The sequence below is a fragment of the Leptosomus discolor genome, chromosome Z, assembly GCF_034619465.1.
Source record: "Leptosomus discolor isolate bLepDis1 chromosome Z, bLepDis1.hap2, whole genome shotgun sequence".
Taxonomy (NCBI): Eukaryota; Metazoa; Chordata; class Aves; order Leptosomiformes; family Leptosomidae; genus Leptosomus; species Leptosomus discolor.
This window is the reverse complement of record NC_141419.1, coordinates 21,187,575-21,204,122: the sequence shown is the minus strand read 5'-3', so window position 1 is coordinate 21,204,122 and position 16,548 is coordinate 21,187,575. Positions and strand designations below refer to the sequence as shown.

General features: G+C 37.1%; 1 protein-coding gene across 3 annotated transcripts in view; it reads left to right on the top strand.

The window, feature by feature from the left end:
* The window catches only part of IFT74 (intraflagellar transport 74), a 35,225-nt gene extending 26,008 nt beyond the window's left edge, over nt 1–9,217 (top strand). For 2 of the 3 annotated variants that reach the window (XM_009948193.2, XM_086479109.1), the window contains 4 exons: nt 3,703–3,866; nt 4,540–4,665; nt 7,100–7,160; nt 8,937–9,217. In XM_009948193.2, coding sequence (XP_009946495.1) covers nt 3,703–3,866; nt 4,540–4,665; nt 7,100–7,160; nt 8,937–9,052 — 467 coding nt within the window. In that variant the 3' untranslated portion in view covers nt 9,053–9,217. Of the gene's footprint in view, nt 1–3,702; nt 3,867–4,539; nt 4,666–7,080; nt 7,161–8,936 lie in introns of all 3 variants that reach the window. The other variant, XM_086479108.1, reaches the window with a different exon arrangement.
* Nucleotides 9,218–16,548: the final 7,331 nt, after the last annotated feature.

Sequence of the window (16,548 nt, the reverse complement as noted above, 5' to 3'; positions counted from 1 at the left end):
TAACAAGTACAAGATTAGTGATATCCAAATATTAAAATACAGTGTCAAGTTAACAAATTGAAACTCTTGTGGGTAACAAGTCAGTTGTATTCCTCAGGAGTATTTCACTTGCTATTATCAGTAAATGATCAGCTTTCTTGCGCAGTTTTATGTTAAACTGATTTATTTTAATATAGGTTAAAAAGTTCTTTCAGCTAGAAGTTTGACTTTACTAATATTCACCTTGAAATAATTTTTTTTCATAAGCTTAAAATAGTGTTTAATAAATTGGAGACTTCCACAGTTATCTAACTATGTATTACTTGCAAATGTAGTTCTTAGTATCACTTACATATGGTTTGTGCTTTCCTAAAGGGGTATGTACCATGGAAGAATAACTGACAACAACACTGAATAGCTCTCAAATTCTCAGGCTTTGATTCTGCAAAGTGAATACTAATTTTTACTTCATTTTGTAAATACTAAATACTTAATTAAGTCTAAGAATCTGCAGGATCTTGCCTGTAATTTGAAAAAGCAGGCAGTATTTTCCTTTCATTTCCATAGCAAGTATCTATTTAGTTCTTTATTTGCACTGTTTATAGTGGAATTGTTCTCATAATTCTAAGCCTTTGCCAATATCATTATTGGTTCAGCAAGCGTTTCCGTGTTTGTTTGGCTGAAAGGAAGAGGCAGGAATTAATAACCATAAATCATGGTGTTAGAAGGCTGTTACGTGCTGTACTTGGTAGTAATTTTCAAAATAGGAGCCTGTGTTGTAACTTCAAAGTAGTTATGTGCAAGTAAGTTGTTATGCACAAAATGTTACAGAAATTGATTGTTCTGTTGTGTGTTTGAACATTTAGTGTTTACTTCTCTGCAAATACTCATTTTGCAATTCTAGCGTAGTTTAAAAAGCTGGGCCATACATATCAAGTTCAAATATGACTTTTTGTTCTTTCATGTAAGCATCATTTCTTACTACTTTGCAATATAAGGATATTCTGGAAGCACATAGTGCTATAGAGATTGAATACATTGAAAGATGTATTTCTTTCTTCGCAAGGGGAGAGAAAGAAGTTACAGAACATAATTTTCAGCAGAGCATTTAAATCAATCATAAATAAACTTCTAAAAGCAAGGAGTCACATATACTGTAATAAACAACTTAAGATTCTTTCAAAAATACAGTGAATGTTCAGTTTGCACAGCTGAAGTTCTTCCTGACCCTAGAATTACAGCATAGTCATCTTCAGGATTCTTTTGTTGATTAAAATCTGGATTTCCATATTTTCTTGATGTAACAAAGATATAAAAAGTCCGCCAGCAGAACCCTTAAAAAAATTGAAAAAAAAAGGAAAAAAAAAGGAAAGGAAACCATGAAGAGTAAACAAAAGTGCTGATGGCATAGTTTCCCAAAAACATTTCCCTGGGTCACTGTAGTTTGGTCTGACAGTTTGCTACTGTGTACACACTGCCTGCTAGACACTGCAACTTCATGGCGTATCAGAAGGAACTGGGCTGCATCCTCTTCCTGTCTCTTCCCCTAGAGAAGTTTTGAGGCTTTTTAGTTTTGAGTTTTTTTCATTGAGGCTGTTGCTGGATAAGGATAAAAGTCACCCCTTCCAGTTTCTTCCCTTTTCTCCAGAAAGCATCAATGAATAGGAATAGCGCATTGCTGTCTCACTAATTTTTATCAGTATATAGATAGAATAGTCTAAGAATCCTGTCTGGCTTTTTGGCATTTATGTTGTTATTACTCTTTACATGTAAAATAAATACCAATTAGTCAACTATGTAGTATTTTAAAATTAAAAAATATAAGTATTAGAACAACTATAAAAAAACGAACCTGCTGTGACTAGGCCTAAATAAATTCTTAAGAAAATCTGAAGTTGTTTTCTGCTATTTCTCTCCAATTTGAATTATTTTTATTTTATAACTTCATTTTTTACTGGTTTTGATGTTAAAACCCTGATTTATTGAGGTCCTTAAACATTTGTCTGTCTTTAAACTGCAGTACCATAGGAACAAAAGAAGTAGAGCTGTGGTCTGTTCAGTCGTGTTTTAGGGTCTGACATTGACCAATTCCAGGAACTTTGAAGTGGAATTATGGACAGTTATTAAGTATTCTAGACACAGGGAAAGTGTTTTCTTAAGCCCTTTAGGGTGGAAGGCAGGATAAACATTGAATGACAGATAGGCAATGCAGTTCCAAACCTTTCGTTTTTAAACCCTTCTTTTTACTGGTCTGGAAATTTTTTGTATTTACATAAACACTCTTTGCACATACAGGACCCTTTCAATCTTTCTTTATGCAAGTATGTTCCTCAAGATAATTACATATTGTACACAAAAATCTTGTCTTTTTTTTATTTTAAGGTTCCTAAAGAAGTCACTAAAGCAGTCTGTAACAAGCCAGAAATACTGATTAAAGCAAATATTTCACTCTAAAAAATGAGTGTATGGCATAAATGCACAAGAGGAAGGATGAGTACCAAAGTTTGCTATGACAGGGTGAGATTTTCCCAAATAATTCCACTAAGGAAACCATATCCACAGTTTTTGGAAATGTGAACTCATCCTCTGTCACATATGCACTCCTTTCTGCCATAAAGATCTATAGTGCCTTGGTTAAATTGGGGGGAATATTTCCTACCCTTTTTCCAGGTGATCAGCACAAATCTGAGTGTGTGAGCAAAATATACAGTCTATGCCAAGAGAAGTTTTTTTGTGCCATCTCATCCCTCCCAATAGCCCATGTTGCCTGATATTTTAGAATGTAGAAAAAGGCTCTGCTTTATTTGTATCATTCTTCTGAGTTAGACACAGCTCTGAAACATGAGATTGTGTAGCCATGTGTTTAAATGTTCAGGAACATGAAGAAAATACAATGACAAGGCTGCAGGTCAGAAAACCATCCAAAACAAGTCTAGCCGCATCTAGTCCTTCCACACTCAGAGTGGATAACTTATCCCCAAAACTGGATCAAAGTATGGTTTTTATTTTGTGTATCTTTATTGTGTGTTCTCTTAAGCATCTCCTGTCTCAACAGTTTCAGTCTTTACATCTTTCTTCATTTAAGAATCCATCCATACTTCTATCTCCTTTAATTACTTGTGTCTCTGTTGTTTATTTTTAATGGATTGACAGAAGTAAATGCTGTATATCGTAGCACATGCTCGTTTTGTATGCTATGACAGTTCTTATTCTGTGGAGATATGGAAGTGTTTTCCTGTACAGAGTGAATGGTTAAAACAGATTTGTCTATTTAGTCGCGTAAAACTAAGTCTTATCAAATACAAGCAACACAAATAAAAATAACATGATGCTAAAAAACTAACAAAAATAATTTTTTTAATTGCATTATTGCAGTCAACTTTTTGTAAGGTATCACCACTGCTTTAAGATTTGAAATCAACTGATGCTATAAACAATTTTAACAATAGAGATATCACACAGTGATATAGAAAATCACCACGTTTTCATTACTGTTTACTTACAGAGTATAGTACGGTAATTGCAGTATAGGAGTCTGACTTATGGGATGATTGAGAAAATGATTTTTTTTTCTTTCATTCTTGTTTCCATGAATATCAAAATCAGAAAGGTATGCAGGAGCTGTTTGTATTGCTTAAGTATAGCATAAGCCTTTATGTACTGGGCAATTTATTATGAAATAAAAAGTACTGTTAATTAGAGATAGTGTGTCTGGTGATCTAGAGAGTCAAAAACTGCAGATGGACCTACAGAAGATGGAACTCTTGGAGGGCAAGATGGTGGATGAACTGTCTTCTCTTAAAGACAAAATTGAACAAACAAAAATGGAGTTGGAGGTCTATAATAATTTGCCAGCTCTGAAAGCATCAGGAGAAGAAAAGAAAAAGGTAATGAAAGCACTGAAACCTTGGATTATACAGAATTTATGTGGTTTTGGGCACCTAGTGGAGGGGAATCCAAGTATATGTCTGGGAATCATGACCAATAGCTGAAAACTGGGCTTGCACACCAGTGCAAATGAATCCAAATGCTTCTCTGCTTATACACGTGACTTATTAACTGTGTACATGTAGCAGGCTATGAGCTGGATACCTTTTGATAACTTTCTTCCAAAAAATTTCCCATTTGTTTTAGTGGTTCATCTGAACTGTTCTGCTGTAACTTATGTCTATGTGTAAGTTTGAATTTATCAATCTAACTGCAGAACCCAAACAAAAAAGAAAAATCTATCCTGCGTGTATTTGCTCTGAGACAAACTCTATCTAGAGCACTTGCCATTTCACATGTGAGAAATTTCCCACAAATTCCTAACATCAGCTTTCCCACTTGTGCTGATATGGTATGGTCTAAGCCTAGAACTTGGTCATAACGTTTGACTATTATCTTTAGGATAGAGTGTGCGTTGCTAGAGAAAAGCCTTATGAGTTCTTTATGCATATGATCTTGTTCTGAAAGGGAGAAAAATTAACCTCTCGAAAGCCGAACTAAAATAATTTGTCTGTGACCCACAGCAAATGAACTCGTCCCCTAATGGGTTTGTTTTGGTTTTTTCCCAACTAGAGACTCCAGGATGACAAAGAAAAATTAACAAAACGTAGCCATGCTTTCAAGAAAATAATGGAACACTTGAATATGAAGTATGAGACCCTAAAAAGAGAGCTGCAAGAGAATGAGACGCATTCTCAGGTATAGCTCAAGCTACATATTACCTCTTCAGTTGTTTCTATTGCAGTTTCAGTTTTCTCATGCACATGAAGCGTTGTATGGACGGAGTCAGTTTGTTGCTTCTCAGGGAGTTTTCAAAGTTGTGTGTTGTAAATATGTAGCTGTATTTTCTGTTTTCAAACAAAACTTAATATTGTGCCAATAAATTTCTTGTAAGCCTTGGATTTCAAAGTTACTAGGCAGAGGTCTTTCTGAAATTAAAAATTATGTGAATCCTTTGTTTAAGTGTTTGTATTAATCTAGCTCAGAACTCTCCCCTTTTTCCCCTTCCATTACTTGAGGAGTTTTGAGGATCAATTTAGAAAGAAACTACAGGGAAAAAAAGTCACTACTAATTAAATAAGATTGCTTTTGCTTTTAAAGTTGTGGTGGTGTTTTCTTGCAACCTGTACTATTCATTCCATTTCCCTTTTTCCAGTCCTTCACCTCCTTGCAGACCACAGCAGTTTTAGGGTTTATTCAGACTTCTCTAAACCCAAGGAACTTTGGTATATGAGTATATTTACATTTACATTTCAAAACTGAATCAGGAAAGATGTTTATAAGCTCTTGAGCAGCTTTGATTCTTGCGTTATAAGCACTCATAAACTGCTGTAATTTTGGCAACAGACATTTATTGGCAAATAGGTTTGAATGCACAGAAGGAAAATGGATAACCTCAAAATAAGCTGAAAAATTGAAATTTATTCTTTCTCTGCATTTCACTGATTTTTGTTGGTTTATGTTGTTGAGATATTTGTGCTTTAGAACTGGTACTTTTTTCTAATTAACTTAAAAGCTGAAGGTGAAATTTGTGTTTAAGTTAACATTTTTCTAGAGCAAACTTTATGGAGCAGATGAGAGGGCGTAGCTCTAAATGTGGAGGTGTATGTATACATTCGTAGCGTGTGATTATTGTGGGCTAACTCTAGGGTGAGGATATAAATCCCCAAAGCTGCATGCCAAAGTCTGCAAGACTTCAGATATTGTGTATTTTTTATGCCAATATCAGATTCTTATTCCTGGAGATTATGTAAACTGGAAATAGATACCCAGCCAGTGTTGAGATACTTGCATAATGATGCTAAAAATTTATATAAAATAGTAGTTTTACAACATTTCTTCAGTTCATTAAGCTGTGGCTGTTCTATTTCAGTGTGTGCAAAAAGGATTTGTTTCTTTGCTTTTTATGTCATCAGTGTAAATGTCATGAAGGTGATTAAAGGTGTATCTTAAAATAGCTGATTAGTTGACATTCATCAAGCATTTTGAAGTACAAATAGCATTTATGTATCTTGAGAGTCTGGGTGATTTTGCAAGCAGTTGACTGTATGGGTTGTGGCCTTCAAGCAGTTACTATAAAAATGTGCTGAATATGTCCTTTGTTATATTTCAGACAGTATTTTAAACGTAGTCACCTTTACCGGCTGTATTGCATGTAGCAACATCTACAAAGGGGGCAATAAAAATGATAATTGGTCAGAAATACCCTATCTTGGAAATAAATGACTGCCATATTTGCTGTGAACCAGTATACTAGATAACTGGTTCTTCACTGTGAGATTTATTTTAAGTAATCTAGCAACTATTTTCATGTCTTCTAGCTGAAGAATAAGCTTTTGAGTAAAATGTTGCAATATTTTCCTAATTTATTACTTTAGCTTCCACTGAAAGTTTAGTCTTAGAATGATTTTCAGGTTTTGCATTTAAAAATAACATCTGCATATCTTGAAATGCAGAACCTTGAACAGTAGCATCAGAAAAACAAATATAAAATTGTATTGTAAGGAAGCAGCCATCGATATAATGTCCACATTAGTTTCCTGTTGATGCTGAAAGTATTGAAGAAGTGCCAGCACTTAGTCCACACTCCTACAATCTTCTTGCTGCAGCTCTGTTCTTATCACAGCTTCTGGCATCAGACAGGAAACTTAACTATGGAAGTAAGGAAGTTTCTTCTGTATATCTCAAAGTCCAAGACAGTGTCAGGAAATATTGTATCTTTGGTGATTTTAGATCTTATTGATTTTAAGAAGAGATCATTTAAATGATATGAAGTATAATGAGAATTAGTATTTCCCTGCAGCATTCCCCTTTTTACTTCTGACTTGCTTACACATTTGCCTACATGACAAGTCCTGAATTCTCATCTGATTTTTTCGGTCTGCCACTGCCGTTGCATGCAGTTCTTTTATGTAAATAGATGCATGAAGTGCTAAATTATATACAGGTTAATCATTGGCAGCTTTAAAAATAATTTAGCTATTGTTTCTTATTTCTGTGGGGTTTTTGCACAGTAAGTTTAGTTTATTGGGTGATAGAGCACAAGGAATTGATACATTTTTGAGAAATTCTTTGTACAAAATACACATGTAACAATCATCATTTTCATTTTTGGCTCTTTTTGTGTTTTCAGCTTACAAATTTGGAGAGGAAGTGGCAGCACCATGAGCAAAATAACTTTATGATGAAGGAATGTATCCTTTTCTTTAAGAAATACAGTAAAATTCATGCACTGTATTAATTGAGGAAGAAGTCTGTTTCCTCCAGCAGAGTAAGACAGGACAGAATGGGGAGCAGGAGACAGGGGAGGAGGGGAAAGGCAATGCTTTGCAAATGTCTGGTTGGATGATAAATATTATGTATAGCAAAACTTGCACGTGTTGTCTGAAACAATTTTGCGGGGTCCTGAAGCATAAGATTCATCTTGCAGTCTGGAGTTTTTCCTGTTGAGTCAGTTTTGCCATTAGGTTTCATATGAAGGTCATCTTCACATCTGTCCAGTCTTACCTGAAATTACCCAGCAAGTGTAGTATTGTTTGAAATCTGTATAGCATGGTGACATTGAAAGGTATTTTTCACTTTTAAAACACCGTAAATACCATTGATTAAAAAGTAAACAACAAATTGTATACATTTAATGTATTTCTCATCAAATAAAAGAGGGAAAGAAATCAGATAAATGTGGTAAGATATGACCCCATGCTTTAGCTGCAAAATGGGCTGGGATGGGGGAAATGCATTGTAGTTCTCTCGTTATGTGATGCTAATTAAGAGTTACATTCTACTAATCATGTAAGACTTTCCAAAATATCAGCAAAATCTTATTTGCTGCAGGTGACTTTCGTAAGGTAGATTTTGAAATTAGCCAAAGCACTGAAGTTTTTTTAGTTAGAATTCATGGTTGTTCTTACCTTGTTCTATTCTCCATAGTTATTGTAGAGATCTGAGTACAACATAATTGCACTTTTTTTTTTATATTCTAGAGACTTTGAGTTCACTTATTTAAAATTATTTAGGAAAGAAAAAATCTGAAATCTCAAAGATGCATAGAATCACTGTTATGTGATTATAGTACAAATGTGGTTGGTAAAAGTAACAGCAAAACTAGACCATGTCATCCAGCGTTGTGTGTTGGACAATGGACATTGCTACATGTCTCAGAAAAAGTCCCAAGAATATATTTCAGACAATTCTGTAATAGCCTAGCCATTAGGAAAAAAAAAAGTAGAAAAAAAAAAAACAGAAAAAAAAAAAGTATGATCTGCATATAGCATTATCTTCTTCATATACCAAATACCTCATTTTTGTATCTGATAAATGCTCTAATTCTTAGAAAAAATCTGAAAAAAGTCTTGGACAACATAGTGTAATTTGAGCCACCTCCTCTATGAGGAAGGCTCTGTAGGAATATTTTAAGGCAAGAATCTTAGATCCTATTTTTTCTAACAGAGAATAGTCTAAAACAAACCAAGAGAAAAACTTGATCAGGATATTAAAAGTGCCTCCTAACTTCTTACTGTGTATTACCTATCCAAGTGCAGACCCTTATACAGAGCTTTGTGTCTGCTTGGGCTAGTGGAAAGAAAGGGCCTGCTTTCTTCTGCTGGAGTTTTTGTAGCCAGAGTTCCAAAGTGCCAAACTGTATGGCTGTAAATAGCCGAGTGCCTTGAAATGGTTTTGTTTGTGATGTAACAATGGGCAGAGTCTTCCACGAGGGACCTATTGCCTACATATATGAAAAGAAAACTGACTCGGGAGTGTAATCTCTTTTTTTTCTTTTACCATGCTTGGCATGAGATGGCAGCTAGTAAATTGGTGTAAACCTTTTAGACCAAATTTGAGTTTTTTCCAGTATTTGCAACCTTCGACAGTTTTCACAGAAGGAAACTTACTGTATTGTGGTTCCTTTATGGTCTCTAATCATGCTAATATTTATACTGGCAGTTTATTTCCTTAATTCCTTTAATCAGTCATAGCAACAAAAAGTCAGGAGAGTGACTACCAGCCAATAATGAAGAACGTGAGAAAGCTGGTCACAGAATACAACAAAGCTCTCATAGAAGCTTTACAGAACACCAAGAACTGAACCCAGGCACTTCCTTCCTGCCCCAATGGACCAACAATGAGGATGTGCACAGGCAGCATGGAAAACTGAACTACTGATCTTATTCACTTACCGCTACAGTGACAGATATTCTTAAAAGTATGTTTCCAGGTTTTTAGAAATCACAGGTTTTAATAATATACCTCCTTTTGCAACATTTAAAAATTTTAGAAATAAACTTCTGAGTTTTAGAAACTTGTAGAAATAAAAAGGAAATACTGCACAATGAGTGTAAAAATCATCAGAACATTTTGCTGGTGTCCATTGCTGGTTTGCATCTCAAAAGTGAAACTTCAGTCTGCTTTACACAATGAATCTCTAATTGTCTTGTAGTCTTATCCATGCCAAACAGAACAGGAGTTTTCTCTGAACAAGGACTGCCTGACAGGCTCTCACATGCATTATCTTAAATGAATTGTGTAAGATAAATGGTAATATCAGCATACCATCCCTATTTAAATAGCAATTTATAACAAGTAAGGAAAACATCCAAGGATGACAAGCATCCTTTTAATTCAGAATTGCTTCATAGTATAAAGTCTTATAATAAAAGCAAATGTACTTTGAATCTGTCAGCAAATATTCATTTCCCAATGGAGAACTGATTCACTTCCTTATTTTAGATTTTTTTAATATAATTAGAAGGAGAGATAAAAAGTAGTGAAAAATAGCTAATACTGAGCTTGTGCAGAGCATTTTACTTTTGTAGTATTCACCAATAAAGGAAATAACAGGGAAAATTATTTGTATTATTTTCTGCAATTTTTTTCCCCTCAGGTTTCAAGCTGCCCTGACATAGCAACCTGTACTTTGGTAAAAATACATAGAAAGAGATTCAGCGTAGAACAAAACCAGGACTGATATAGAAATAACAATGTGCTTTATGATACAGAAATTTCAGAAAATGTTTACGTGAAACAAAATCTCCTTGTATGTATTTCCCCCACATTCTACATGTAATGTAATTATAAACTACCTATTGATAATTTCCTCCACCTGGTATGTTGTAAGATAGTCCTGATCAAAGAGAAAAAAGCTCAGTTGACTATAGATAGGAATTTTAGCCAGACATTAATCTAGCCTTTTACAAAAAATAATAAAAACGAGCAAGGTCAGGATTTATAGTTGTTCTCTCTTAGAAAAGTTTTCACAAAAAGAAGTAGACTATATGCTTTACTTTATAGAACTGGAGTAGACAAAGAATTAGAAAATGTGCTGAGTCCATTAAAATGGAAGTTCTGTATTTTTGTCACTAAATTTCTCCAAATCTGTGATAGTCATTTTGAGTATAGTATGTAAAACAAAACTATTGAAGATTCTTGAAGAGACCACCATGTTTCCAAATTCAGCACATTAGATGTTGTTGTTCTGTATATTTATGTCTCTATAATATTTAGAGATAATAGAACAGGATTTCTATAAACCAAGGACTGTTATCTAGGGGAAATTCCCACTAATGTCTCTTCCTTCCTGTCAAAGTTTCAGCTATTCCAGAGAAAGCCCATTATTTGCTGAGATAAAGTTGAAGTCTAATATTCTCACCAATCAAACCATCAGCCAGAGAGATCACCTCAATTCCACGTGTGCTACAATAACATATAATAATGAACAATGGGAAAAAACCTGCAGACTCAATAAACAGACTACTTTAAATTCACTTTCACTCAGAGCAGGGGATGGTTTTATTCTGTGGTAGAGATTCTGTAAGACAGCATGGTAAAGTTTGCAGGTTTTTGTTGTGTTCCCCAGGAGATGCCTGTCATAAAAGCCTTCCTCTCTCCAGCATGTTGTTAATTTTCTTGTTCTTTTGAAGGATCACCGTATTACCTCTTTCTGTCTGAGAATCTTGTCAATCATTCCTTCTTTTAACAGTTCATCCTTATGGTCCCGGATCATAGTCATAGTACGCATGGCTGAAAAGAACTGTATGGATTCTAAATGGTGAGCTACGCGGCAGGCGTTTAATCTCCTTCTGGGAGATTAATAACTCATTCCCAGTAGTAAGCTGAGTAAATTGTATCCATATCTATCATATCTAAAGTCTCAGTGAAAATAACCTTTTCTTTAACTCTTTTTATCTTTGTTTTTTTTAATACAATTTTAATTACCAGACACATAGCATTTTTTTACCAAAGCTCCTGTGTGTATATCAAGACACTAATTCAGTAACACAGATCTCTCTACTGAGGCAATCTTTTACCCTCTTTACACTATGACTTCAAACTGAGAGGACATTAATTAACTGGCAGCACCTATGGGGTGGAGAAATTTAAAACCATTTCTGCTCACCTGTCTCACCAGGGCTGAGTAGAGGTAAGGATCACCTCCCTCAGCCTGCTGGCCATGCTCTTCCTAACACACCCCAGCAGACTGTTGGCCTTTTTTGCCATGCAGTATTGGCTTTTGGTCAGCTCGGTGTTCACCACAAATGACCCTGAGATCCTTCTTTCTGTGTTGTGAAGAAGAATCCTTCTTCTTTCCAGCCACTCAGCCCCCAGTGTGTATGGGTACCTGGGTTGTTCCCCCACGGGGGCAAGACTGTGCATTTATCTTTGTGGAACTTCATGAGGTTCCTGTCTGTCCGTTTCTTCAGCCTGTTGAGGTCCCTCTGGACAGTGGCGCACCTGTCTGGTGCATCAGCCACTCCTCCCAGCTTTGTATCGTCTGCAAACTTGTTGAGGGTGTGCTCTGACCCATCATCCAGGTCATTAGTGAAAAAGTTAAACAGTGTTGGCATGAATATCCACCCCTGGGGTACATCTCTACTGACTGGCCTCCAGCTGGATTAGGCCACAGATCACACAGTAAGCCCCAAGCCAGTTTTCAGTCCACCTAACTGTCCACGTACTTTGTCAGCTTATCTATCAGGATTTTGTGGGAAACCATGTTCAACGCCTTGCTAGTGTTGAGGCAAACAACATCTGCACCTCTCTCCTTGCTCACTGAGTTAGTTACCCCATTGTGGAAGGCTATCACGTTAGTTAAGCATAATTTCCCTTTCATAAATCCACGCTAGCAACTCACGACCAACTTCCCATCCTTCATGTGTCTGGAAATGGTTTCCAGCATAAGTTGCTCCATCTCTTTCTCAGGGATCAAGGTGAGGCTGACTGGCCTGTAGTTCCCTGACTTGCTCTTCTTCAAGATAAAGAGTGACATTTGCTTCCTTTCAGTCTTCAGAAGCCTCTCCCTGTCACCATGGAAAAAAAAAAGATAATTGAGAATGGCCTCACAATGCAATCAGCCAGCTCCCTCTGCACATGTGGGTGCACCCCAACAAGTCCCATGGACTAACGAATGTCCAGTTTGTTTAAGAGTTCCCTAACCTAGTCCTCCTCCAGGAAGATGACACTGAGGCATTAGAATACCAGGTTTGACAGTGTCTGTCTCCAAATCCCACCTTGCTGGCACACTGCATGGAAACAAGCCTTTCAATTTCAAAATCTTTAACCAAAGGGTCTGTTATTTCCATTTTAAGTTTGTGCTTTGCCTGAGGATAAGCGTAGGAATGACTGTCATTGTTCCCAGCTCATGATGGGATGTCACTGCACCAACCTTGTTAGATATCATCGTAACTCCAGGTAAACTGTATTTTTGCTGCAGGCAAAATGTTGGTCTCCCTGCTTCATCTTTCCTTTACTGCTTTTCATTGTAATTAAAAAGATCCCTCATTTTTCTTTCAAGATTGATTTTTTTCCTTGCATTAGTGAGCTTAGAAGACAACATACAGCATTCCTGTGAGCAATTCCAGACAGGCAGAACACTGAGATTCTTTTTTAGTTCTTTCTGCCTGATGACATTAGTTAATATTAATGCTTCTTAGTGCTTGTATATGCTGTTTCAGAATTGAGGGATACATTTCCAAAGTGAAGTGGTTATAAAGTCTTTCAGTACACTTCTATTTTGAAGTTGCAAGTATAAAACAAAAATACAAGGCATAAGGCAGACTTTATGATTAGACACTAGCTGTAAGAACATCTTAGTTTTAGGAGAAAGGTATTAAAATGCTTACTTTATAACTATTCTGTAAAGTATCTGCTTTGAGAGAACTCCTTGGAAACATGTCTCATAGTGATAAGGCACCTGGGTGGTGCAAGTGTGGCAATTGTCTGGAGTGAAAAAAACCCCCTCGGATTCTGAAAGAGATCATAAAATCAGAATTCACTTGAACACGTGCACAACTGTGAGTACTAGCTGAACACAATATATATTGTAGGTGACAACTTCAGCCAAAGCAATGCTGTGAAATGCAGGTTAATCACTGGGAAGGGGAGCTGAATTACTCCTAAACAAAGTAGCTGTCATCTTTTCCCTCTTCGGTAAAGAGGAAGGAAGCCTTTAATCACTTAATAACTGCAGAGATTATCTGAATTCAAATCCCAGCTTTGATCAATCATTCCTTGAAACTGGCAGAATAGAGTAGAGGAAGAAATGTTCCTTGCCCTGACTTGCAGTCTACACTTGCAGCTTCTCCTTTCAGGAAGGAGGACTAACTGGACAATATGCCAAATGTGCGAAATGGAGGAAGCCTCCCACATTTAAAAAAGAAATGGGCCAAAAATGTAAAATGATCCTCTCTTGTTTCCTCTTGTAAAGCTAATTCCTTGAAAGCTACGTTCATTTAAAGTCACTGAGCTTGATTCACTGAGCACTGGTATCTTTGGATCGGGCCTAAGATTTCTGCTGTGCAGCGAAGGATGAGTAAGGTGGAAGACCTCTGTATCCAACACACAACACAAAGTTGCCCACAAATATGGTTTCAAGTGGGGTGAAGTGGACTCAGCACCTCTGAAAATTAGTAAGAAAAAGAAAATAATGATTATAGCAGAACTTAGTAGTAATATCAGTCACTCCAACAGTTATGCATGAGAGACAAAATTCCAAATAAAGCCTTCAATTTTTCAGTATCCTCCCTGTTCCTTCTTTTTCTTCCAAATTAAATGGAAAGAACGTGTTTAATGGCTTGGATCCTCCCTTTTCCTACTTCCAAATTAAATGACAGAAGGTGTTTAATGGCTTGGACTTGTGTTCAAGTTTGCTATATTTAATAACTTCTTAGGATTATTGAGTTGAAAGTTACTGATGTTCTTTAGCTATATGCAAATCTACATTTTAACTTCTCACCTTAAGATGAGATGTGCATGTCTTCACATTTCTGTATTTCAAGAATTGCTGAAATCGTATTGTTCAAACTCTCAAAAAAATTTACCATTTAGAAATCTTTCTTTCACACAGAGAGAAATCTGAAGTTAAAGCTGAAGCGTTCAAGAGAAGGAACTGTTACATGGCACTCACCACCACTGTGCATGTGGCTCTCCTATATCAGTACAAGATTTTAGCCAATCCCAGTGTGACATAAATTTGGAAGGAGAGCCAAGTAGACAGCAAATTTATCACTAAGTTGCACTTGTCAAATGCTGGTTAACATTAAATAAAGTTAAATTATGGAGTCATCAAACAAAAATTACCATTAGAATCATATTAACAGTGTGAGATTATTTCAGTGTGTCCTGGGAAGGGGGTTGCACTCTCCATTTCAAGGGAGGCTCCTGCCTTCCTCCACAGACACCTGTCTTTTCAAACCAAGACACAGTGGAAGATAGTGGGTCCTGCCAACAGGATTTTAAGAATTCATTCTCCCACAGCATTCTTCTAGAAAAGCTGGCAGCTCATGGCCTAGAGAGGTGCACGCTAAGCTGGATTAAAAACTGGCTGGACGGCCGAGCACAGAGTGGTGGTGAATGGAGTTAAATCCAGCTGGTGGCTGGTCACAAGCAGTGTCCCCCAGGGTTCAGTACTGGGACTGGTCTTGTTTAGTATCTTTATTGATGACCTGGATGAGGGGATTGAGTGCTCCCTTGGTAAGTTTGCAGATGACACTAAATTGGGTGGGAGTGTTGATCTGCTCGAGGGTAGGAAGGCTCTGCAGGGGGATCTGGACAGGCTGGATCAATGGGCTGAGGCCAGTTGTATGAGGTTTAACAAGGCCAAGTGCCGGGTCCTGCACTTGGGTCACAACAACCCCAGGCAGCGCTACAGGCTTGGGGATAAGTGGCTGGAAAGTTGCCCGGCAGAAAAAGACCTGGGGGTGCTGGTCGACAGCCGGCTGAACATGAGCCAGCAGTGTGCCCAGGTGGCCAAGAAGGCCAACAGCATCCTGGCCTGTATCAGAAATAGTGTGGCCAGCAGGAGTAGGGAGGTGATCGTGTCCCTGAACTCGGCACTGGTGAGGCCGCACCTCGAACACTGTGTTTGGTTTTGGGCCTTTTCAACTACATGAAAGGAGGTTGTGGTGAGGTGGACGTCAGTCTCTTCTCGTGTGTAACTAGTGATAGGACAAGACAAAATGGCCTCAAGTTGTGCCAGGGGAGGCTTAGATTGGACATTAGGAGAAGTTTCTTTACTGAAAGAGTGGTCAAACATTAGAACAGGCTTCCCAGGGAGGTGGTGGAGTCACCATCTGTGGAGTTGTTCAAAAAGCATGTAGATATGGCACTTTGGGATATGGTTTAGTGGGCATGGTGGTATTAGGTCAGTGGTTGGACCTGATGATCTCAGAGGTCTATTCCAACCTAATGATTCTATGGTTCTGTGAATCTAAATTCAATGGATGAAAACACTAACCCTGAGACCTAATTATCATGACCCATTTCCTGGTCCTTGGAAGCAGTAGTCAGATCTGCAAGCTTCACTCACATTAGGTGGCTTAAAGAATTAGTCTTTATCTCTCCAAATTGCACAGATATGAAATTTGCCTCATTAATGCCAGGCTACTTCAGACAATCATATTTTTATTGCTGTGCATCATTTGGGGGGATTCAGTGTTACTGTCTTAAACACATTTAGATATACAGTTGTTACCATTAAACATAAAAACACAGACTCATTTGTCCTTCAAAACGTATTGTAGAAAAATTAAGTAAAAAAGCAGTAACAGAACAAAAAGGGCAAAAACTGTGAACTCTGTAGCTTCTGTATGAGCTCTGCTTACCTCCTGTTAGATGACTCCTCTTTCAGTCTGGAGAATCTCATTCATCTCCAGACTTCTTTTGGCTTCGGGGCAGCAGGAGTATTAGCATCACTTGACATTTGTGCTCCCAGAACCTGATCCAGTCTTGGCAGAGAAACAAAATCTGGATTTGGGGATAATTTAACATGTGTTCAGAATCACCTATTTTAGCAGAACTTCTAAAAAAAAGACCAGATACGCTCTAAAGTAGGAAAACAATGGTCTCAAAAGGCAACAGCAACAAGGATAGAGTTTTGTCCTTTTCATACAAGCTAAGTGGAATATAACTAGCTTGCTTACTTCTCACTCAGTGACTTTATATACACATTTGATACCATCAGTGGCCATCACAATTGCTGGCTCTTGACTTCACTTCTCACACTTTCTTTGTCCAAGCACATTTTAAAATAGCCTCTGTCCCTTTTTTCAGCAAAGAATTAGGAAACAAAAATTATTTTTTTGTCCTTCT